At 39.8% G+C, this 23963-nt stretch overlaps 1 protein-coding gene across 2 annotated transcripts in view; it reads right to left on the bottom strand.

Moving 5' to 3' along the window:
- Positions 1-23963, bottom strand: part of CFTR (CF transmembrane conductance regulator) — a gene marked incomplete at both ends in the record, with an annotated part of 79366 nt that overhangs the window by 6918 nt on the left and 48485 nt on the right. For both annotated transcript variants that reach the window (XM_079534987.1, XM_079534988.1), the window contains 7 exons: positions 4658-4813; positions 6555-6797; positions 14203-14303; positions 15639-15866; positions 16968-17118; positions 21359-21438; positions 22511-22764. In XM_079534987.1, coding sequence (XP_079391113.1) covers positions 4658-4813; positions 6555-6797; positions 14203-14303; positions 15639-15866; positions 16968-17118; positions 21359-21438; positions 22511-22764 — 1213 coding nt within the window. The remainder of the gene's footprint in view (positions 1-4657; positions 4814-6554; positions 6798-14202; positions 14304-15638; positions 15867-16967; positions 17119-21358; positions 21439-22510; positions 22765-23963) is intronic.

Here is a 23963-nt window from a genome sequence, read left to right as displayed (position 1 = left end):
CTGAACAAACCAGTTTTAAAGAAGATTGGGCTGAATAACATTCCTGCTGAAGTGCAGCAGGGAGAGAAATAAAGGAGACCACTTTCTTCAGACACTACTGATACTTGTGATAGCTGTGCCTTTAAGAAGTAGGGCACTAAAAGCAAGCTATTCCCTGAAATACATATTTTTTTTTTTCCGCAAGATAAATATTGCATTGTCCTGAATTCTGGTAGTTCTCCATCCTTTTCAACACCTCCTTCCTCTGAACTCATTAGAAACCACCTAGGCTTCACCTGAGTAAATATCGTGTTAGGTACGTGGGCAGGTACAGTCCACTTAAAAAGAAGGAGAAAAATAAATCTTAAATGCCAGGAATTCAAAAGGGTGGGGGGGGAAAAAAAGTGACTGCCATGGGCTTGCGTGTCATTTATAAATATGGAAGGAGAAGGAATAAGGAGGGTGATGGAAGGAGAACTGGGTGGCTGGGGAGACTGGAAGTAAATCTGGAGCCATTTCCTTCTCTGTCAGTTGTTCGTGTTCAATGTGGAGGATAAAGAGTGTGATCACACAGCAGGTAATTTCTCAGAGCTGACAAGCACCCACAAGCAAAATGCTTAGGAACATAAATATGGCCATGTTTATGTTCTGCCCACCCCACCTACTGTAAATCAACCCCTCTAAAGTGCTAATCCTCTTCAGTGGCTAGAGCCTCTGCATATTGGTTACAGAGTTGAGTACACCCAGTTTGTGCAGATAAGCCTGCTAAGTGATTTAAGTGCTGTGTGGAGAACCAAGACTCTGACAAACCCAAGGAAATGCATACAGAAGAGTACTGAATCCATTTAGAAGAGGCAGATAAAGAGTGAGAATATCCTGGCTGTGAGCAGCTGCTGATGAGATAGAAGATCCGTGCAGGTTCTCAGCCAGACCCATGAGCTGGCACCTCTCACTCTGCTCTTACAAACCCTTCCTTGTTCCCATCTGCCCAAGGCTGAAACATCTTCAGAAGCACAACACCAGCTGCACATACAGAGAAGTCCAATTAACAGCAATATGACCTCCATGTTGCCTCCTCCTACATACATCATGACAACAATGTCAAGATGAAGGAAAATGAATTTGGTATCTGAATGTCTGAGTTCAAAGTTTTATTGTCATAAGCGTCCTTTAGAAACTGTACTGACATTAAAACATTTACAGTCAACAGTAAGAGCACGTGAGTAACAAAGATCCTTTGCAAATTTCTTTGCAACCATTTCTGTAAGATTCAAAGTTGTGTTGAAGATGCAAAAACTTCTGCCTCCCATAAAGCTCACTGAGAAGCACGAGGGCTGTGTTCCCGGCAGCACTGAACGCATGATGCAGAAAACAACAGATATACTGCCCTGAATGAGCATGTTTCTATTGACCTCCACCAGTGTCCTGTGCATGGGCATGGGGCAGGAGATGCTCCCACTATGATGATACTGACATGTCAGCTCATAGCTGAGCTTCTCAGCAGGATGCATTGCAAAGGAGTGACATGGGAGGGTACAAAACAGCCATCCTGGTGCCACCTCCAAGGGTGAGTTGTCCTGGAGAGTCTGAGGCAACAGAACAGTGCTGAGATGGACAGACAGGTAGATGTCATGAACAAAGACAGATGGCTACTGCAAAATGAACCAGGAAGAGAAGTTGCCAAAAATTAACTTCTTCAGGGAAATAAGGGAGGCAAAGGGATTTGATAGTTCTCTTTTTGTCAGCTGGCAATCACACAAACTGTAGTAGTCCTGTTCTCCATACTAAGCTTGATTTTAACTCTACATGGAGTTAAATGCTGTGAGATGTGTCATCTGTGGATGATTAAATGTCTAAATATAAGCGGAACAGCACTCAAGGCTCAAGGAAACACCCACTGTGGGGGGGAACACCTTATGGATCTCAGGATTCCTCAGTTGTTTTAATAGGAAGCTGGCTCCAGATCTCCCATTATCCCTTCATAGCCAAACTTCTAAAGGCTTCTTCTTCAGTCTTACTCAATTAGTTATTTCAGTACAAACTGCTTGAGGACCTGCACGCAAAAGAGCTTCAATGTGCAGAAATCAGGTGCAAGACAAACTTTCTTCTCCAAACACCCTCGAAACATGCTAGGGAAAGTCTTGCAGATGAAACCTCAGAAAGAACCGCCCAGAATGAAGAGCTGTTGGGCTACAATTATGCTTCAAGCAGCCTGTTATCACTGAGTTACCGATTTCCATGAGAATTACAAACATCCTGTAGGAGCACTACTGTGGTCGAGACTGTGCTTAACCAACGCCAGCCTTTGATGAGGTGCAGGAAGGAACTTCCTTGTGGGCGCTCCAGGAAACTTGCTTGATGTGATTTACCAGCTCATGCACCGACAGCTGCATCTGATACACAGAAAGGAGCAGATAGATCTCCTCCTTTGCTGTGGCTCAGTGAGATTTGTGAGTGCCCCTCAGGCTGTTCCAGCACCACCCACCTGGAGCACACTGCAGTACGTGCCGTTGGGACACTGAAGGTGCTACACAGCCACCTATTAATGACACTCCTATTAAAGAATAATTTTGTGTCCTTTAAACTGCAAAATTTGGGGATAGGGAAAAGAAGGGCAATGCTGAAAAATTTTCCTAAGGAAGCATGCCTCAGGTTAAACTAGCTCCATTCCCTGTTAGTGAAGCCTCTCTCGTGTGACTGTGCGCATCCACATGTTGTTATAGGCCCACCTCCCAGGAAAGGCAAGGAGACTTTTATTTTACATTCTGAAGCTGCAGGTGAATGGCAGAGAACAAAAGGCTCTCTTTGTTCTGCTGGGAAAGGCTGGGCGGCATGTGTAATTTCTCTTCTCTGAAAAGAATACTGGTGAAAACTTTATTTCATTCTGCATATGGGAAATTCTGAGGCATAAATGTGCAGCTCCTTGGCAAGTGTTTTGCACAGAAACTGCAAAGTGAAGCAAGCAAATAGATTGTCAACTCTAGTGATTTCCAGAGAATGAGGAGCTGGGGTTTTTTAGTACTCTTCGACAAATTTTATAACATACTTCTCCAAACTAAAGCAACACCATACATGCAATCTGTGCCCATCTTGACACAGCTGTATTTGCAATCTCTGACACAGCTACCTTGACCCAAAGGAGTTACTTTTTTCCTTGCTTGCAACTAAAAGTCATGCTGACAGTATTGAACCAGCAGTAACAAATAGAAGTTTACAGGACTAGACATACATGAAAGAGTTGCAAAGCTGAGAGAAAGGGTGACAGATCAGCTGTCACAGGGCAGCATGCCAGGCAAGTCCTGGCTGCCAGCAGAGCTCAGCCAGGAGGTGAATCTGAGCCGCAAACTCCCTGCAGCACTCCTGGCTCCCATAGGTTGGGTGTGTAAATTGACAGTGAAAGAAAAGGCTGCTCCAGTAAGGTCAAAGTGCTTAAAATTGCTGTCTTTGAGGGAACTGTTGCACTCGCAGCAAGTTTGCAAACGACATTGAGCTGTGTGGTGCAGCTGACATGTTGGAAGTGAAAGGTTGCCATATAGATGGACCTTGACAGGCTTGAAATGTGGGCAATGCAAACATGCAGGTCAACCTGGCCAAGTGCAAGGTCTTGCACGTGGGTCTGGTAATCCCAAACATCAATACAGGCTGAGAGATGAGTGGATTGAGAGCAGCCCTGTGGAGAAAAAGTTGGTGCACTGGTGACTGAAATGCTCAACACGAGCATTTAATGTGTGCTTGCAGCCCAGAAAGACAGCAGCATTAAAAAAGAGTGACCAGCTGCTCAAGGGAGGTGATTGTTCCCCTCTATTATGCTGCCTTGAGGCCCTACCTGGAGCACTGCATTCAGCTGTGGGGTCCCTACCAAATGAAGAATACGGATCTATTAGAGCAGATCCAGAGGAGGGACACAAAGGTGCTCAGAAAGCTGAAGCTCCTCTCCAATGAAGACACTCTGGGGGAGTTGGGATTATTCAGCCTGGAAAATAAAAGTCTCGAGAGAGACCTTATAGTGACCTTTCTGTACCTAAAGGGGGCACACAAGAAAGCTGGAGAGGCACTTTCTAACACAGAATCACAGAATGAGGGTAGTAAGGAGCAGGAATAGGTCGCTCAGAGATGCTGTGGATGCCCCACCCCTAGAAGTGTTCAAGGGCAGGTTGAGCAACCTGGTCTAGAGGAAGGTGTCCCTGCCCAAGTTGGGGATCAGTTAATGATTGAGTAGTTCTGCTACTGACCTATCAAAGAAAAAGGGCAAACTATTGTTTTCACAACCTAACCATAATACATGATGTAAGGTTTTAGAAAACAGGAGGTGAGAACATCACTGACTGTATTTTTTTTCTTTAGATGGCACTATCTTGTTTTGAATCAACATGTCATCCATTTCAGAGGCAGAGAGATAAGGCAACCACAAACACTTTTGTTTGAGGGTACTGCACCTTCTCATTTTTATAAGAGCTCTTGTGTGAGTGACATAGAAATACTCAAAATGTAGACTTTACTGCAAATTATCACATTCATCCATCCAACTATCCTCTTCACAAATTCTGTGCATTTTTTCTGTTTCTTAGCATAAAACAACTGACTTTCAGCTTAAATGTAACTATGTGCATATTAATATACAATCAAAAAAAAAAAAAAAAAAGAAGGCCCTTTGCTGCCTCTAAAACATTCTCATTACCTGAGGAATCACTCCGAAGGCCTTCCTCCATTGCTGCAAGCTGACTGTGTTCCAGGAGATGCCATCAATCTGGATATCCCCTTCTGTATTCAGCAGTCTTAAAAATGCAAAAAGTAAAGTGCTTTTTCCTGAGCCAGTTCTTCCTAAAAGGCCCACCTGCAATGCAAATTAATAAAAGCAAGCACTTAATATCACTCATATATTAACCACAGACCAAGGCAGCAGCATTTAGAGATCTTAATAGTGGAGAGCAATCCAAACTGATTTCAGTGAGATAGCTGTTCAGTGGTAGGTTGTTCATTTGTAAGTGATAAAAGTCTACAGCAAGGGTTGATTGTTAGTGTAAACCTTCAGAATCAACTAAGGTAGATCCATTAGCCTATACTTATCTGAAGAGCAGAAATTTCCTTATATATTATTTCATATTTCGTAACCACCACCCAAAGCTGAGATACTGCCTTTTTCCACAGCTGAATTTTACACCGCTAATGCTGAACTGTCTGAGCATGGGCTGCATTTGAACAATGACAGTATAAATGTGAAGGTGATGAGGTGACATGAGGACCATTCCTGCTGTCTGACATCCTTTCCATTACAGTGCCTAAGGCAAAACAGGACAAGCAAAGGTCTGTGATGGGTGTTCTCCCCTTTCCTGCTTGTTTTTCTCTTGCTTCACTATGAGGCAGAAACAAATCTCTTTGGTTTAAGGAACGCACTCCAATTCTGGAAACGCTACCTCTGCATACATGGTTCATCACTGAAATTGGGTAAAATTTCTAAATCATAGTCATTGTAAAAGGGATCTTTGTTTCAATTGTTTTGCCTCAGAAGTGTACAGTGCAAAAGTATCTTTCATTTCCATTACTCCGTTGCTTCAAAGAATTATCCAGGAAGTAAATCAAGCAGACTACAGAAGCACCCACACCTCACAGTGCAGAAATCACAGATTGCCTCTCCTCCAAAGGCACAGTTGTTTCAAGATGATGCTACTGGAAGTCTGAACCCTATTATCGAAATTGCAGTGCCTTCAAACTTAGAATTGAAACATGTAAACCAATGTAGATCTATCAACTCCGGCAGATAGGTGCTGTTCAAAGTAGGACCTAAGAGCTGCCTCATGGCAAGGCAAGGCATTGTTGCTGAACCTGTTTTCTCATCTAAGTGACAGAGTTAAAATTGGCTCTTCATCCATACAGCTTCAGCTCAGGAATCTTTGCATGAACTTCAAGCAAAGTGTTCAACATCTGCCTAAGTGCTGCCCTGAAAATAAAGTTATCTCTTGAATGTAAATCCAAACATGCATGAAGATGAGTTACAGGTTTGTAAGCATTTTAAAGAATAGAGCTGCTTATCATTTGCTCTCTAATAATTTGGCACAGCCCACAGCACTCATGGAACGTCCCTCTGAGCGCCGAGCCGCTGGTGCGTTACCCTTGGCACGCTGGCCAGTATTCTTTCACGGCCCGTTCCACTGGGTCAGTCTGCCCCTAGCATTTGCACACTTCTCTGTCCATAGGAGGAGGAGGCCAACTTCAAGCACAGGAAAAGGACATGAAGAACTACTGCAGAAATATTTTAGCTGTGTGTTATTCTCCTCGTGGTCTGGAAAGCTCTTCATCGTGCTTCACCAAGGTACTAACAGCTTCAAGATTTCTAGGATAAGTAAGCCAAATTTCCTTACTATTTTTCATAGCTAATAATACTAGATATAAGCACTTTTTAATAAGAGGCAGAAGACATTTCTGTCATTCAGGTGATTTAGATGATTATTTTGTTCTGCAATAATTTCATGTTTCTATATACAAAAACTTACCGAGTCAATAAATAGTTTTATAATGACACTTCCACAGTAAAGCATGATAGAAATCAGACCAAACACAACAAAATAGTGTCTCACCGTCTGCCCTGGACTGATTGAGAAGGAAATGTTTTCTAAGACAGCAGTTCCTCCTTCAGTGTATCTGGCCGTAAGGTTGGTCACAGTCATTTGTCCCCCCGATGGCCAGCTCTTCTTGTCCTTCACGTGCCTGTTTTCGATTATAAGGGCATCTGAAAACTGGTTATTCTTCTGTGGCTTAATGCTTTTCATCTCCTCTGTTGGCATGTCAATAAATTTAAATATTCGGCTGACAGACCGCATCTAGGAATCAAAACAAACATTATTCTAATTGTACTGAGCTACCAAAGCAAACAAAATCAAATTATTACTAATTTCTATCCAGTGAGTCTCCTTTCTATGTATAGTGCTGTATAATTTGAAAAGGTAAGGTACTTTTTTTACAGAGCTGTAGATTATTTTTCTCTCGTACGATGCTTACGTTGGCCAAACATCTAATTCCCCTTCCTTTACTTTTAAATGAGCACAGTAGCTCTCTTCACCTTTATAATGTATAGCAAAAACAGCAGATGAGCTGTACATCTGAAATCACCAATCATGTAAGAAATCTTGGAGTCTCCAGCTCCTTCCTCCTGTTTGGGGTTGCTCTACCTGAAAACTGAATTTCCTTGAATAATGATTAATCTTCAAAGATAAGCAGTATGCATGGAATTTGAATAGGTCAAGGATCAGATAATAAAAAGTTAATTCATCTCCTTTGCTAGAACTTCACTGGACAGATGGTCATGAAACATATTTTTAAGTCTATGGACAATTTTGGTTTGGGGCATTCGTAAATTTTAAGTTCTGAAGTTTTTTTCCTCAACTGCTTTCCCCTTTAACTTATGGTGGCCATCTTAGATCCAGTCACCCTTTATTCTCCAAGCCTAGAGAAAATCCAGGTTTAAGCCTCTTTCTAAACATATGTTCTCCTTCCCCAGACATCCCAGTTCAAATTAATCTTTCCTGTCTGAGCAGAACTTATACAGCATTTTGCACGACATTTACAGGAACACTGTACAAATGTGCTGATACTTTCCTATCTATTTTAGGAATATCTTGATTAACACATCTTAAGATTATATATATTCTTTTCTTCACACTCACATCTTGCAGTCACCCTGTAACCAAGCAGTGGCTGGCCAAGCTTTCCTTCACTTTAGACATTTCTAATTGAAGAGATCCTTACTTACAAGAGAGGTTATTATTAGCAGTTCCTAAGTTTAAGCCTTTGCACTTTGTTGACTGAAATCTGTTTCATATTTGTCATCTGAGGTCACCTAATACCTTTAACTCTTAGTGTTCTTCATGTTGACACTGCTCTTCAGCTCTGTGCCTTTGGCAGTTTTCTTCAACACATCTTTTTTTTGTTATTGTTGAGAGTATTAGAAAAAGATTAAAACAAGCTCAGTCACAAACCTAATCTTTGTTGAGTATCCTCCCTATAGCTCAATACCTACGGCTTAATGCTGTTTCCTTTCTATCCAACTCATTAACTAGTTTACAGTTCTTGCAATAATCCTGATCTCGTTCATTTACATGACTTCTGAAACAGAGCCATAGCCAGTGTATTCCTGAAGACAGATTATTACTACATTACTCTTGTCCAGAAAATAAATCATCAAACACAATTATCAAGTTATTCTAACACATCCTAATTTCAGCACATCTGAGTTTATTCCCTCTGTAAGCTTTTTTTTATCTTCAGTTGCATCTTCAGCATAGTTTCTAAACACTGCTACCATCAGACTAACAAACTGATGGTGGGATCAGTGACTTCTGATCTGTCTTTCTCAACTGGACGAAACATTTGTTTCTTGGTCACATGCCACCACTGCCACACTGGTGGATTCATTCAAAGCCATGGTTACTGATGGCCAAATTTTCAGACAGCTCTTTCTGAACTCTGGAGTGGGATGTCCAGTCCCATCCAGCCTGAGTGTATTGGTATGTGCTATTCCAGCCCAATTTTACAGATTTAACTGAAATGCCAAATTGCAGAACCCAACCATATCACTCTTAAATGATATTAAAGAAACATCTTTGTATATCCTTAACCTTATTAAACTGTTTTTGCATTCCTTCAGTAAACTCATGCTACTTCTATTATCATTGCTTCCTCCTCTTCTCTCCAGACTGAAATATCCAATTCAGTGGATTTTCCATGCAGGAGCAAATATAAAATGCATGAAAATACTGGGAAAATTGCTGACCTCTCTCAGCATCCTGAAACAAAACTGTGACAGAACTTTTGAAAACTGTGCTAGTATGCCAGCCTATTGATTGCAATTTTCGTGTCAACTATTGTGCAAGATGGAAAGGCATAGCCATCATTATGTTCACGTATGAATGTCATCTCATTTTGATCATACAAACAGGAAGACCTTGGGTGAGACAGGCCATTTTATTCTTTCTGACTCCATTTAGTAAGCCCCAGTAATGAACACCATGCATTCACTTCAACGGGTGTCAGTATCTTTTTTTTTATTCCCAGAAATTTTATATTTTTAGAAATATTGCATCTGCAGAAATATCAGAGCTTCTTTCCTGGCTTCTTGGCAATGAAATTCTGTGCAAAAAAGGGAAATCCTGTAACTGCCCATGATATCCTAGCATTACACATCAGCTAAAATCTGCTAGGTAGCCATCTGGCTAAAGAGTCTTGCCTTATAAAATTTAATCTCTATAATCCAGCTCCCCTGACAAATTTATCACTCACTTCACATGCGACGATATTTTAGACAGCTTAGTACTTTAAATCAATTGAAAAGATGCTTTCCTGGTTCTGTAATTTGCATTACGATTTAGATCTGGGCAGAATACAGCATAAATGTCAGTAACATTTTACAATGATATCCATTCTTCCTTTTGGAGACTGAAATCTTCTGTCATTCATAATGACAGGCCGTTAGGTGACAGCAAGTTTCTTATCTGTTATTCCCATCAGCAATTTAATTGCTATATTCACATTCTCCAACTAATGCTTTAGAATGAAGGAGTATATTTACTACTTTCAGCTAAAAATGTCTAGAGCATAATACACTATTTTTAGCCTTGCCTAATTGCATTTTACTGGGATTTTAATAACATTACAAAACCTTTAATTTACTTTCTCATTAATATCACTTAAACTATTCCTAATGTGGGATGAGAATTCATAATATTATTAAGTAATATATACTTCCAGAATATGGAAGAGGTCATTTTCGTTTTTGTTTTTGTTTTCACAAGCAATCCAATACAACTAATTCTATAAGGCTCTGTATTCTTCTGCTATAAGAGGGCAGTTCCTTTCTCCAAAGCAGGCACATATAGTTTGCAACAACAGCGCTGTGTGACACCATCTCCTCAAATACACGCTCTCTGGAAACCACAGCGTGCAACTGAGAGATACCACAGGAGGTCAGTCCAGTGGCTCAAGTCGGAAAAAAAAGATCCTGTGCAGTTTGTCACTGCAAAAACCAACTTGGTGCAGGCAGGCCATATGTTAATTGTGAGGTTTCTTATCTTTTGCTGACATGTTTTGGAGGCACTTAGAAGTAATCAAACTCATAGGTGGGTTTTGGTGTGTTCTGTCTGACAGCAAGTTGAACACAAGTCAGCAATGTGCCCCGGCAGCCTGAAGGGCCAACTGCACCCTGTGGTGCACCAGCCCCAGCACGGCACTGAGCGAGGGCAGGGGTTGTGCTCTGCTCTGTGCTGTGCGGCCTCACCTCCTGCACCGGGAACAGATTTGGGTGCCACAGTACAAGGACATACAGCTATTAGACCAAAGGAGGGCTACGAAGATGAGGAAGGGTCTAGTGGGAAAGACATGGAGAGCAGCTTAATAATTCTGTGTTATTCAAGGAAGGGCCTAGAGGGGGGCAGAGGCCCCTGGGTTTGCTCAGTGCAGAGCAGAGGAGCTGAGGGGAGGCCTGATGGCGGCTGCAGCTCCTCACAGGGAGTGGGGGGCAGCGCTGAGCTCTGCTCTGTGTGACAGCGACCCGGCCCGAGGGAACGGCATGGAGCTGTGCCAGGGGAGGTGGGAAACATTCTTCATCAGAGGCTGGTGGGCAGTGGAACAGGCTGCCCAGGGCAGTGGCACAGCACCGAGCTGCCGGAGTTCAGGAAGGGTTTGGACAGCGCTCTCAGACACGGGTTTAACTTTGGGCAGTGCTGTGTGTGCCCCTGGGGCTGAAGCTGATGACCCTTGTGGGTCCCTTCCAGCTGGGGATGTTCTGTGATTCATATACTCCTATTCCAGATTGCAAAAACGAAATACGTAGTTCGCACTTGTACTGATTTTTTTTTTATTTGCTCTGGTTTTTTTTTTAGATTTTGTGAATCTCCGTATGACTGCAGCTCATTTTGAGAACTGCTGTTCTGATGCAGATTATACAGTCAAGAAGCGACTAAAGTTTTACCAGACTAAATAAGAGTTCTCGGGTTTTCTCAAGACCATACTAATATCATTTTCCAGTTAAGAATTACCAGCTGGATGGGTTAAGAGAGAACTAGCATGGAAAAATGAAAGTATGAAAACCAGCCATAAAACAAGCATTATTTTTAACAATCCTATTTTTTTCTTTGGTCTTCTTCTTTACCATGTACCACTTTAATTCCTCAGCACCAGTGATGTATAGGATGGAGCACAATGTAGTGTAGAAAGTACATTCTTAATATCTCTTTGGGAATTCTTTTTTATCTCCTTACATAAATAATCTTGGCAATAATGAAAGCACGACAATTTCTTGCTCCCTGATGAAAGAAATTGTCCTTCCCAGTTTTAGCACTGCTGTTGCAGGATACACATCAGCGAAGGAGAAGGTTCGTGAACATTAAAACATTCCACTGGGACTAGCCAATGCTTATCTGCAAAGGCAACACTTACTGGAAAACTTATTTTTGTATTACCTTATCGAGGAAAAAATTAAAGATATTGCAAGACTGTCTGGAGGGCTAAGAAAAAGACTGAAAACAAGCTAAAGGGGTATTAGCAGAAATGATCAAAGTGAGGAGATAAATCTAGTCTAGCTGCTAGCTTTAAATGAAACAATGGGTAGCTGTCAGAGTGACCACATATGTTTAAAAGAAAAAAAAAAAAAAGAAAGAAAAAAAGAAACACCAGAGCAGATAAAGTATCAGGACTGTAGAAAATGCAGTGCCAAAACCATCATGGGGTATTTAAAGACAATGGAGATTTTTCAGTTAGAGACAAATAAAAATGAACAGAAGTCCCTCCAAAGACGAGAATACTTCTGCATGTAAAAACAGAAATCCAACCTAGATTCTCAGATTGCTTGAAAACATACGCCAACATCACAGCAGCTCAAGAAGGCAGCCATGTGGAATAAAGTCAAATTAGCCACCTACTTATCTGTTTGGTCAGTATTTCTTCTGGTGCCTTTTTGTCTTTGTCATATTATCCTGTTTCCCTGTTTTCCTTCTTCCTGTCGTTTTGCTTGTACCTATTTCACTCATGTCTCGTATCTCACATATCTTGTTAAAGAATTCAGCACAAGTTTAGTGTCATGTACTAATTACAGCAGCTGTGCCTTTAGCTTCAATCACTTGCAGAAAACACCAACTTATCCGACAACCAAAGACCACCACCTAGAACCGTGTACACTCAGGCACACTTGTGCGCTGCCTTGTAAGCATGGATGTCACGGCAGCTCACAAAAGGGCATAAGCGATCTCACTCAGAGCAGTGTGTGTGTACTGGTAACTGAGACACACAGAGATGTGTCAGTTCTCACCAATCTGATGCAACTGGGAGCTTTTGAGAGAAATATAACCAAAATAGAACACTAAACCAGGCACACACACAAGCCTTCACAGGACATCCTTAACCAAATAACTGTAAAGAGGGAAGCGTCAAATGTGGAAAAGGGTAGGAAATAATATATCTGAATTACCCAATGAAGCCGTTTTATTGCCTTGAGACCATGAAGCTATTGTTATTTGTTTGTGCACAGAAGCAGCTTTTCAATGTCAGGAAACCATTCTGCCAGCAATATCTGTGAGCTTGGCAGCTGGGATACTTAAACATCCATGGGATGGGGGAGGGCAGCAAACCATTACCAAAACAAGACCACAAGATCTATCTACAAACGGATGCACCTTCAGAAAACTGTCATTAATACAGTGCTCCAATATACTAGTTTGTCTTAATACAGAGAAAAGAACTCACAAACATGTAAGGCAATTTGTTCTTTTTCAGGGGAAAGGGAGTTACTTTGTAGTTACTACTAATAGATGACAGCTTAGCATCAATGTATTTTAAAAAGGGGAAGTTCTTTATTAAAACGCTGGTGTGTCCAGCACCCTCTCAATACTATACCAAGATTTTTTCTGCTCTCGTGTGAAGCATCTTCAATTTGCACTAAGCAGTATGAATGAACATGGCTCTCACAGACTGTGATATTTCAGTGACTACATCATGCCACATAAGGCTAAAAGTGAGTTTACACAAGAGAGTTCATTGAATGTTCAGTGCCATGCCTTACCAATAGAATGTTTTACTTTGTATCGGTCACAGCACTGCAGTCTGGCTTGCCTTGCAGTTTTGGCAAACAAACCCTTGCACAAACTGCTTGCCCTTCAAGACAGCCTGTACTAACAACTGAAGAAAGAATTATCATAAAACAATTGGTGGATAGGGAAAAAATGTGTCCCTGAATGGCAGTCAGCTTTCTGGACTATCACCAATTGTATGTGTCAACAAGAGATTAGATTTTGTGAGTGGCTAATTCCCAGTTTTGGGGCTCTTAAGGATTTCCTTCAGGATGAGGGTGGTTGAATCACTTATTTAAAAAATAAATCTGCTCCATTTTTTAAAAACAATTCATTTCAGCTAATCAGGATCTAATTGTCGCCTGTGAAAGTTATTTGTTTTCCAGCGCTTAAAGGCTTGGCTTGAGAAGATACTTTAGGATTCAGAGAGAGTATGACTGGATGCAAAGGACTTTTTATCTTAGATTTTTTTTTTTTTTAATAGATGAAATTAGGGTTTATATGAATTTTACCACAAGAATTCTGTCTAAAATCAATCCCAGAATTCCTTAATTGTGAGAGAGAATTGACTGTTACATGATGAAAACCACCATAACAAATGTGTTCTTTTATGAGTTTCCTGTCTGCTTCTCAACAAATAGGTGATGATAAGATAATCCTGTGAAATGTTCTCTCTTAAAGCTTAAAGTCAGTCTCAATTAATGAAGTAGCTACACAAATTAATGAGATCAGCAAAGCCTTATTTCAGAAGTTATTCTAAGTAAAACCAGAAAAAGACCACCAGTTAAGTCTAGGAATGATTTTTAAATTGCTTCCATTTTGCATGAAAGCAGCTCAGCCTCATCCATTGAAATCTGCTGTGCAAAGCCAAGATTTGATTAGGTATATAACCATAACAAAGCAACTCCAAGTCTTTCAGATGCTTTCCCATAACTGCTATGCAATCTGAATCCTCAAGAGCAAGCATTTGCTGTTCCCTTTTCTCATCCAGGAGAATTTCTGACCATGAAAAAACTCAGTGCTGTCCCAAAGCTGTGAAAGGTGTAAGGAAAATTTTTCCACTTTTGATTGCTACACAAGTCTGATAATAACTCAGTGAGCACCTATAATCAACAAAGAAAAGCAAGTTCTCTAAACAAACAAACCACAGCAGAGCACACTTTATGCTTACCAAGCTGTCCACATCTATGCTTGAGTTTACTGCCCACTGCAAGGTTCCCATGATGTTCATGGCTAAAGTAAGAATAATGCCAACTCTACCTGGTCCATCACCTGCAAAGGGAAAAAGATTTAATGTATATGAAAATATATGGCCAACAAAGATCAGAAAATGAATATATATTTCATACATTGCATAGAAGATCCATATAACATCTTAAAATATATATTCAAATTCAAATTCTCTCTTTTTTTTCATGGAAAAAAACGTGGATTTGTTGGTTATACAAGAGGATTGACAGTTTAGTCATCAACTGAACTCCTGGTTCTGTCAGTGAATGCACTAAAAACCCTGATCTTGATTTGCAATTAAATCTTGGTATCATAGAATCATAGAATCACAGAATCATAGAACGGCTTGGGTTGGAAGGGACCCCAGGCATCATCAAGCTCCAGTTCCCCTGCCACAGCCAGGGCCATCCAGCTTCAGATTTAGTACTGTATGTATGATCAAGAAAAGTATGATCAGCTATGAAACTCAGATAGTGTTAGAATAAAAAACTTCATTCTTAAAGTCACTGAATTCTTGCTCATCAGCTGTCATAACACTGATCCTGGACAAAAAGTTCAATGTAAAACAGGGGAGAGGGGAGTATAATGCCTGAGAATGAAAATCAAAAAAATGTAAATGAGAGCACAGTGAATTAGAAACTCTTTTAAAAGATATTTGTAGCTAAACTTGCAGAATTTTTCCACAAAGCTGAATTATTCAGTTTTCATTGGGATCTTTCAGCTCGTACTCTGCTTGTGAAAGACTGGCTATGCCTGGCCCAGCTTCCAGGTAGAACAGTAAGGTACATAGTGTTTCTCCTGTGTGTACTCTGTTTACTAGGAGTGGTGAGCCATTTTGGAGGTGATTTTTAATGGAATTTGCAAAAATTCACACCAGGAAATGGATCAATATGTGGGAACTGGAAAACTGAATGAATACTTTTGCTAGTGATGCAGCTTTAAGAGGTCATTAAATCTTTCCATTTTCACTCAGCTATTTGTAAAATGAGAGGAATATTAACTCAATTTACTAAAAAACTTCAAGCTATATAGATAAGAATCACCATCCAAGCTTTTCAGTACATTCACATGGTTATCTTTATGTGGTTTAGAAGCCACCAGATTACTTTTGCATCAGTTAGGGTCAAGAAAAGAAAGTTGTGGTCCCTCAGATAATCTGTTTTCAAACTAATCCCTTCAGTGAGCCTTCTACAATAGCAGACAACTGTGGTATAACTTCTATTTTAAGTAAAACACAATTTCTACTCTCTGATATACTTCAATCAGTGACTGCAATGTATGCTGAACTGTGCAGTGTTTACTGTCATCAGAAGTGTCCACAGAGCTGTTAAACAGAGGCAAAACCTGCATTTCAGTATTCCAGTAAAGTTACTGTACCTGTGGTTATGATAGAGATGAATGCCACTGCACTGAAAAAGACAACAAAAATAATTTCTATCCTCATCTGAAACCAGCGCAGAGTTGACAGGTAGAGGAACCAGTTTGCTGTGTGTAGGTTCAGAGCTTTGTGAAACAGGGTTTCAAAATACGGCTGCCGCCCAAAGGCTCTCAGCGTCCATAGTCCTTTTAAGCTTGTAACAAGATGTGTGAATATTGGACTCCGAGCTGTAAAGTGTTTAAATTACAAACATCATAAACACTCATAAGAAAATACTTTTCATATAACACAAATCCACAGCCCTGTGTCTGACTCCTAGCAGTGTAACTACTGTCATTGGTTTAATTTATCTATGTTGTTGGCATACATGGTTGAAGTAATCCTAGCAGAGGATACGCAACAGTGTTTGCATGAATGGGTTGAAGTTCCATTCAGTGTCTTGCCAGCAAGTGACCACATTAATTCCTCATAGTCAGCACACTGCTTGGAGAAACGCCTGGTCAGCTGTAAGACGTCACAAGAGAAAGAAGGCTCCTCCCCAGCCAAAATTAATTCCTACAATTCTGACCACTCCGTCATGTAAGTTTGGGTGGGTTTGTTTAGCACAGATAGAGTACTTAAATGCTCTGGATTCCACTCTCCTGTCATGGTGTTAATTGTAAGGAAACCTTGAATTACACAAAAAAAGGAGTGCCAGTGCTAAACCCCTCTAAATATGAAACAAATTGGAATTTATATCTGAGCAAATTTAAAGTTATGCATGAGTAAAAGGCAAGATGATTCACAACGGACTGAGGATTGTCAGATCCTGCCAATTTTTTGTAAAGGACCACAGTCCTGATCTGCAAACCCACACTTCAGAATCAGTTTTTCCATTTTAATTGGGAATATGTTAGTCTGATAATAGGGGAGAGGAAGAAATGTAGTCAAATATCTTATTCAGAAAAAACTACTTGCACTCATAAAAGAAAGGTATGGAGATTCTAAAGTTTTCTTATAAAGAAACAACTTTGTGAGGCACATACTAAATCTGATCACAATTTTTCAAGTTAAGTTTACTTTGAAGAAAATTGTATTTCAAGACTTTATTTGTTTTCAGCTGCAGTGGTGTTAAAGCCCAGCTTTAAATAGGTCTTCTCCATTGTTCTTTGGCAGCAGAGCACTCAGTACTGGCTGGATCAGTAACAGCAGTGCTTTTAAGGAGATAAGTGCTCTACTCCCAGAGACAACGGCATCTTATAAGAGAAAAGGCAAAGAGGTGACAGGGTGAATCACTTCTCAATTGATTTGTGCTGGATTTAGTAGTCTACCAATTTTGTTGCTCATACCTTCAGATTCCAGTTGTTTCAGCTGCTGAGAAGTGTGGAGGAAGTATGCCCTTAACACAATAAAGGCTGCTATCACAGGCACTGATGCCAGGAAGATGTAGGGTTGTAATATTGAGACTACTGTTATAGCGCCAATCACAATCAGTATTAACTGTAGAATGAAAGAAAAATACTATTGATATAGTAAACTTGTCATTTTATAGACTAGAGATTGGTGATGAATTTCCTTCCCACAGCAACTACGCATTGTTTTGATAACCATAAAAAGCTAACTTAAGTAGTACTTGCAGCTGAGAACAAGCCTTTATGAAAAGATCATGAATAACTGAGACCAGATCCACACCTATAAGAATGTCTACCTTTCCTAATACATGGAAGAAATGTTTTCTGTGGTAGAGACAGTATTGCAAACTTCTAAATTATGAAGTCAAACATATACACACAAAAACAGTAGCTATGCACTCACTCCAGCTAAAACAATGATACTTGCTGTACCCGCAATCATCTTTGAAACCTACTGATTCTGACTCTGTCCTGTCTGGGCTAGGTGTGCTAGGCTATCAGAAGATGAGTGCCACTCTCCTGCAGATTCTGGGCCAATCAGTTTTCCAAGGGTCAGAAAAAATGGGAAATGGTACATCATAAATTGTGCAAGGGACTATAACCTACGTATGAACCTAGTGATTGTAGTCATCTAATCAGAAGACAGGAGATGAGTTGTAAAAGGACTTATGGTATGAAAAGTTAGTTTCAGGAAGTTAAAAAAAAAAAAAAAAAAAAAAGTTTTGAGGTGACAGATGGGAAAAATCATTCAAATTAGTCTATTTAATCTACCAGAAACTACTACCGTTCTCCTGAGACCTCATCCTCAGTATCTCCAGACAGATTTGCTTAAGTCAAGTCAATCTTTACTCTAGAAGCACCTTAAGCCCTTGGGCTGTTTCTGTCCCATATCTGAATCAATGAAACACAAATACATCCATATATGCAGAATAGCAAAACTCTACTTCATATCAGGGTGTTACCTTTCATACTTAACTACTTCAGCTTGCAAACATATCAGCAGAAGGCAACTACAAATGTACAATTTCAACAAAATGACGATCACATTGAAACATCACTGTAATTGACCAGCTCACAGAATCACAGGATGGCTGAGGTTGGCAGGGAACCCTGGATCCATATGGTCCAACCCCTGCCCAAGCAGGGACATCCAGAGCAAGGTGCCAGGACCACATCCAGGCAGCTTTTAAAGATCTCTAAGGAGGAAACTGTACAGGCTCTGGGCAACCTGTGTCAGTTCTCAGCCAACCACAAAGCACAGAAGTGCTTCCTGTTGCTCAGACAGAACTTCCTGTGTTCCAGGTTATGCCCATTATCTCAAGAAAGAAATAGTTGGAAAACAGAGCTAATTTCACATTAAGAAGTTACTTGCAGTTCCTGTGCTAGCTATTAAATCTGTGTGGTTTTGAGGAATGATTTGGATTTCCAGTATTCCAAGTCTGATGCCTTTCACAGTCAGACTAACATTAAGTGTTCAACATAGGCTTCTTACCCTATGTTTTCATCAGAAATACAATCAGTGAATGCCATTATCAAAGTTTATGAATAAAAATTAATGGATGTACTAGTTAAAGATGTCTTTCATTACTTTACCCCTTTCTATTAAAAGAATGCTGACACACGTTGGCTTGTATAGCACTGGTCTGTAGAAACACAAGAATGAATTTGTGTTTATTCATTTTTTCAAACTGCAGAATTTAGCCCCTTTTCTTTATTTTACTATTAAGAAAATGAGTTATTCAAATGACATCTGCCAAATTATACAGGTCTTAGGTTACTTGAGATCATAGAGTAACACAGTGGCTGTTCTAATTCCCATTTCCATTATTCACTTAAATTTTGCAAAGACCATGATCATACCACATAGCTCTACCGCAGGTCCAACACCTATTTCTAAAAAGCTGAATATAAAAAATTAGTGTTCTCTCGCAGGTTCAAAAAACAAAACAAATGTAAAAACAAACAGACAATACTACTTTCTCCAAAATGTCAATAGTGAAAATCAACACACAGGCTGGCTACATTGGTATATGCTCAGGGAATGCCAGCAGAGAATTAACGAAGATCAGTTAAAAGCCACAGGACTGTGCTGCAGTGACCTCAGATTATGAGCTTTTAGGGCTGGGATGGAGGCCAGACCAGAGGACTTACTCCAGTGCTTCCTGTATGCCTACATTTTAACAAACACAAGTGATAAAGACTTCATCCAGGGTTCAAAGTGGTGATGACTGCAACAGCCAATTCAGTTAACCAATGGTAGTTCAATATTTTGAGAAAATGTGGTTAAGACAGTAAGTATAAATGTCTAGTGAGTTCACTATGATCTCATGACTGAGATAATATTAAATCTTCGGGACTAGCAATATATGCTAGCAGCATCTCATGCAAAGGATTTCAGAAAATGGTGATGCCACTGTAAGTACTGGTGGAAGACTGACATAGGCATTTAAACTTGTTTAAAGCTACTGCAGTCATTAACTGGCTGTAATTCATACTCTGACAGATGGCTGCCAGAGAAAACATCACAGACGGTATCTCTTGCCATTGATGTAAAACTTATTAGGCCATAGGTATCTGGAATTGATTTGGGAAGGCGGTCAGACTCTTTTTAACTGTCAAGTAGTGAAAGGACAAGAGGCACAAATTCAAATAGACAAAATTCCATTTAAACATGAGAAAGACCTTTTTCACTGTGGGGACAAACACTGGAACATGCTGCTCAAAGAACGTGTGGAGTCTCCACCCTTGAGAGTATCCAAAATCCTGTAGATGATCCTGCTTTGAACAGAAGGTTTGAAGAGATCCTAGTGTTTGACTGTCCTCTATGGACTAGGTCCACAGATTTATTCTAAATTCAACCATCCTTTGACTCTGTGATAACCAACGTATAGAGTCACAATTTCTGTATGTCTTTCAGATGAATCTGACATTGTTTATACGCAGTGTCCATGGAAGTTGGAAACTGCCAAACAATTCAAAAGCTGCAGAGGATGAACAGAAATGTCTTATAAGGAAAAGGCTGGTAAAAAGTGTTCAAGACAGTGGGTAGATTTAATGATCTTCTACAGAAAAAAAAAAAATGAAAAGACAGGGCAACTGGCCATGCATGTCCAGGAGCCTCTACACCTGAAACTCAGGAGAAAGAGATGTACCAATAGGTATTACAAGTTAGCTTCTGAAAGGCATCAGAACAGAAAAGCTACAGGTAGAGATTATTTTCTTTAACCTTGAAATATGAAAAACTGGTCAGCTTCTTGTATAGAGTTTGACATAGAATTTGATGGAATAACAAAATTCAGCTTGGAATAACTCCTCCATGGCAGATCCAAAATGTCAGAAACAAACAAGAAAAAAACACACCAGGAAAGATAGTAGTGAATACTATTCACACTGAAGATGACATCAGCAATGGATAATAAAAAAGAGAATGGTTTAATGCCCATGTTTACTCATTCAGCAAAGATTCAGGACTTCAGCAGTGCACAAAGTAACGTTGCTATTTTCTTGAACTTAAGGTGGAGCTGCACTTGCCTCCCTAAGGCAAAGTTACAAATTACTAATAAACAAGGAAAGGGGACTTGGTTTTAACCAGATCGTCATGTAAGAACTGCAAATCAGAGCAAATTCACAGATGGAGTGTGTCAACAGTATGCTGGGACACTACTGACGTGAGCTGAGATCCATACAGAGCCACAGTTGGGATGAGGAACAAGGAAAGGCAGCCCCTCTAAGAAGCACTGGAATTGTCTCTGTCTCTATATTTCTTCAGTGTTCTCTTCAGTGTGAATGTACTGGAGGTTATTCAAAGCTCATCAAGATCTGGCAATGTGTGGAGTTTCCCAGCAGCTACAATGGCACCAAGCATTGCCATTAAAAATAAAATAAAATTCTGCAGTTCTACAACTCTCGTAAAATTCCTCCAAAGAATTCCTAACCCCGTCTTTCATAACAAGTAGTTAACAAGGGCATCACGGACTATATTCATCTTGATCCAAAATAACTGAAAGGAACCTAGAAATGTATCTTACACCTTTGAAGGTGAATGTGGACTTGTACCGAAGGAGGCTGCAGGGCAAAAATGTTTCTGTGCCCAAGTACTCGAAAGAAGTTTGCACAGAGAGTGTAGGTAGACCTCCGGCAAGAACTCAAAAACAAAAGCAGTGGTCGACTTACAAGATAAACAGCTATGTGAACAGACTGAAAGAAAGAGACTGTTGGGATTTAATTCCTGTTAGTTCTTCACATTACATAATTTCTTTACTTGATGTACAACTGAAACTTTACAATGCCAGAAGACATCAAACATTGAGAACTTCTATTCTACAAACCTGAATGAGATCAAATACTGTCAGTGGAAGTAAATCATCCAGTATCGCTGTATCTTTAGAGAATCTGTTGAGTATACCACCTGTGGATTAAGAATAAATGAATAAATAAAGCATTTTAACACCCTCCCCACAAAATCCTACATGTATTACTTTTACAAAACAAACAAACAAAACAGGTTTTTTTTTCTTTATTTCTCAACACAAAATGCTAAAGGTAAGTACAAGATGTATTCTACTACAAGCAATTCCATTACAGCTTAATGGAGCTACATCATGAAAAAGAATGATTCTACAATTTCTGATTCAGGTCTTGGAATCTCAGACAAAAAAAATGTAGTTAAAACAAATTAACATGTAAAACAGGACAGAAACCCAGACACTTGCCATAAAGTCTGCACCCTTTATGCATCAGGCTTATGCTGATACATGGATAATTTGTACGTCAGTGTTTTTATTAGTTTGTAAACCAGTTTCTTAGCTTCTGAGCAGAAATACCATGTTAACCACAAAATAACAACAGAACTAAGAATATAATGGGAAAATGAAGGAAGATCCTATATTGCACTGTCATTTACCAATGCTTCCTGTACTCCAGCATGTATCAGTTAAGTAGGGTATGGGAAAGGAATTTCACGTTCAGCAGCAAACAGAACTTGTTGCACCAGTTATGTAATGAACTCTGCATCAACTTCTGAGCCAAATTTGAATATGAATACCATTGTTCACACCAACTGATGTTTTATGCCATTTCAGTAGGACTGCTCATGAAATAAAGCACTATTTATCATCCATATCTGATTCCTTGTCACTCACCACGTATCTTTAGACTGTATCTTTTCTATTACAGTTTTAGACAAAGGCTATTCATTAGAACCTCTTCTGGTTTTATTGCCTCAAACTTCTAACAATGAATTTTCTCATTCTATGCCAACTTAAAAGGTGTTATTTCAGAATCAGAATTGACAACTGAAATATGTCATACTTAAAGTAAGCGCAACCATTAGAAGATTCACAAATCACTTTACATAGCAAACTTTTATCATTCAGCTTGATTGACAATTTAAATGGAAAGCAGCAGCATCCTTTAGCAGAATAAAACCTGTTTAATTAAAATAAAACCGATACGAGTCAATCAGTCTCCATCCAAGTTACCTGCTTTCAAAGAGTTGAATGTTGACATAGGTGCATAAAGAACTGCATGCACCATCTTTTGATGAAGAGTCTTAGATACTGTTATCAGTGTATGCACAAGGGGCAAGCCTCTGAAAACTCCCATGGCAAGCAGGGTATCTGCAACTCCCACATAAATATAAATCATGTAGTAGGAGCTGGTGTTGGTGATGATCACTGGAGGGTTGTCACTGGTACCATTTTCTGGTTGTGTCTCATTTATTTTTGCAGCTGTACTGTGTGATATAAATAAAAAATAAATGCATTATCAGAAATCGCAAGTTTCTTTTTAATTTCTCTACTAAATAAATAGCACTGCAATGTTCATTTCTTTTAAAACTAAGTCAATGATCAGTTATATAGTTTAACTGTCATTTACTATTATTATCCTATGAAATATCCTATCCTATATGAATTATCCTATCCTATGAAATAAAATCATAGAATCATACACCAGCTTGAGTTAGAAAGGACCTCAAAGATCATCTGCTTCCAAGCCCCTTGCCATGAGCAGGGCTGCCAGCCACTAGGTCAGACTGCCCAGGAACTCATCAATCCTGCCCTTGAACACCTCCAGGGTCAGGGCATCTACAGATTCTGTGGGCAGCCTGTTCCAGTGCCTCACCACCCTCTGAATGAAAAATTTCTTTCTAACCTCAACCTTCCCTCTTTCAGTTTAAAGCCATTCCCCCTTGACCTGGCACTATCTATCTGCACTGAATGTCAGTCTCACTCCTGTTTATATGCTCCTTTCAAGTATGGGAAGATCGCAGTGAGATCTTCCCAGAACCTTCTTTCTCCAGGCTGAACAGTCCCAACTCCCTCAACCTTTCCTCATAGGAGAGGTGCTCCAGCCCTCTGATCATCTTTGTGGCCCTCCTCTGGACTCACACCATCATATATATCATGATCTACCTCAAGTGCCAGTAAGACAAAGTTAGTCCGTGTGCGTTCAAGGGCCAAGGCAATATATGCCATATTCTTTTCTTCACATATCTTTGGAGATGCTCGCATCTATCAGCATTTGTAGTAATTTCTAAAATATGTTTTTGTTTTTAAAAAGATAAAATTTAATCCAAAACCTTAGTGACCTAGGCTAAGAGGAGACCAAAATTCCCCCCCAAATCACACATTAATTACCACATTTCCTATGCTCAAACATAGGACTTAGTTCTACAGGACTAAAATAAGAAGCAAAAGCAATGACATGAAAAGCCATACTGCTGCTCAGCATGTTTTAACCCTCATCTGCTGGACCCTGAAACTTCTTGGAAGGTTTCTAGGTGAGCAGAGGATATTATACAGAGTTTTATAGAAACTGTTCACTTCAAACGTTCCTAAGCAAATGTCTCATCTGCGTCACTGAAAGACAACAGTGAACAACAACATATTCAGAAATAAGTCCACACATCTTTAGAGTGAGCTGACTGAGGAA

The sequence above is a fragment of the Tetrao urogallus genome (genome assembly GCF_951394365.1).
Source record: "Tetrao urogallus genome assembly, chromosome: 1".
NCBI lineage: Eukaryota > Metazoa > Chordata > Aves > Galliformes > Phasianidae > Tetrao > Tetrao urogallus.
The sequence above is the reverse complement of the archived record's forward strand: the minus strand, read 5'-3'. Positions and strand labels throughout refer to the sequence as shown.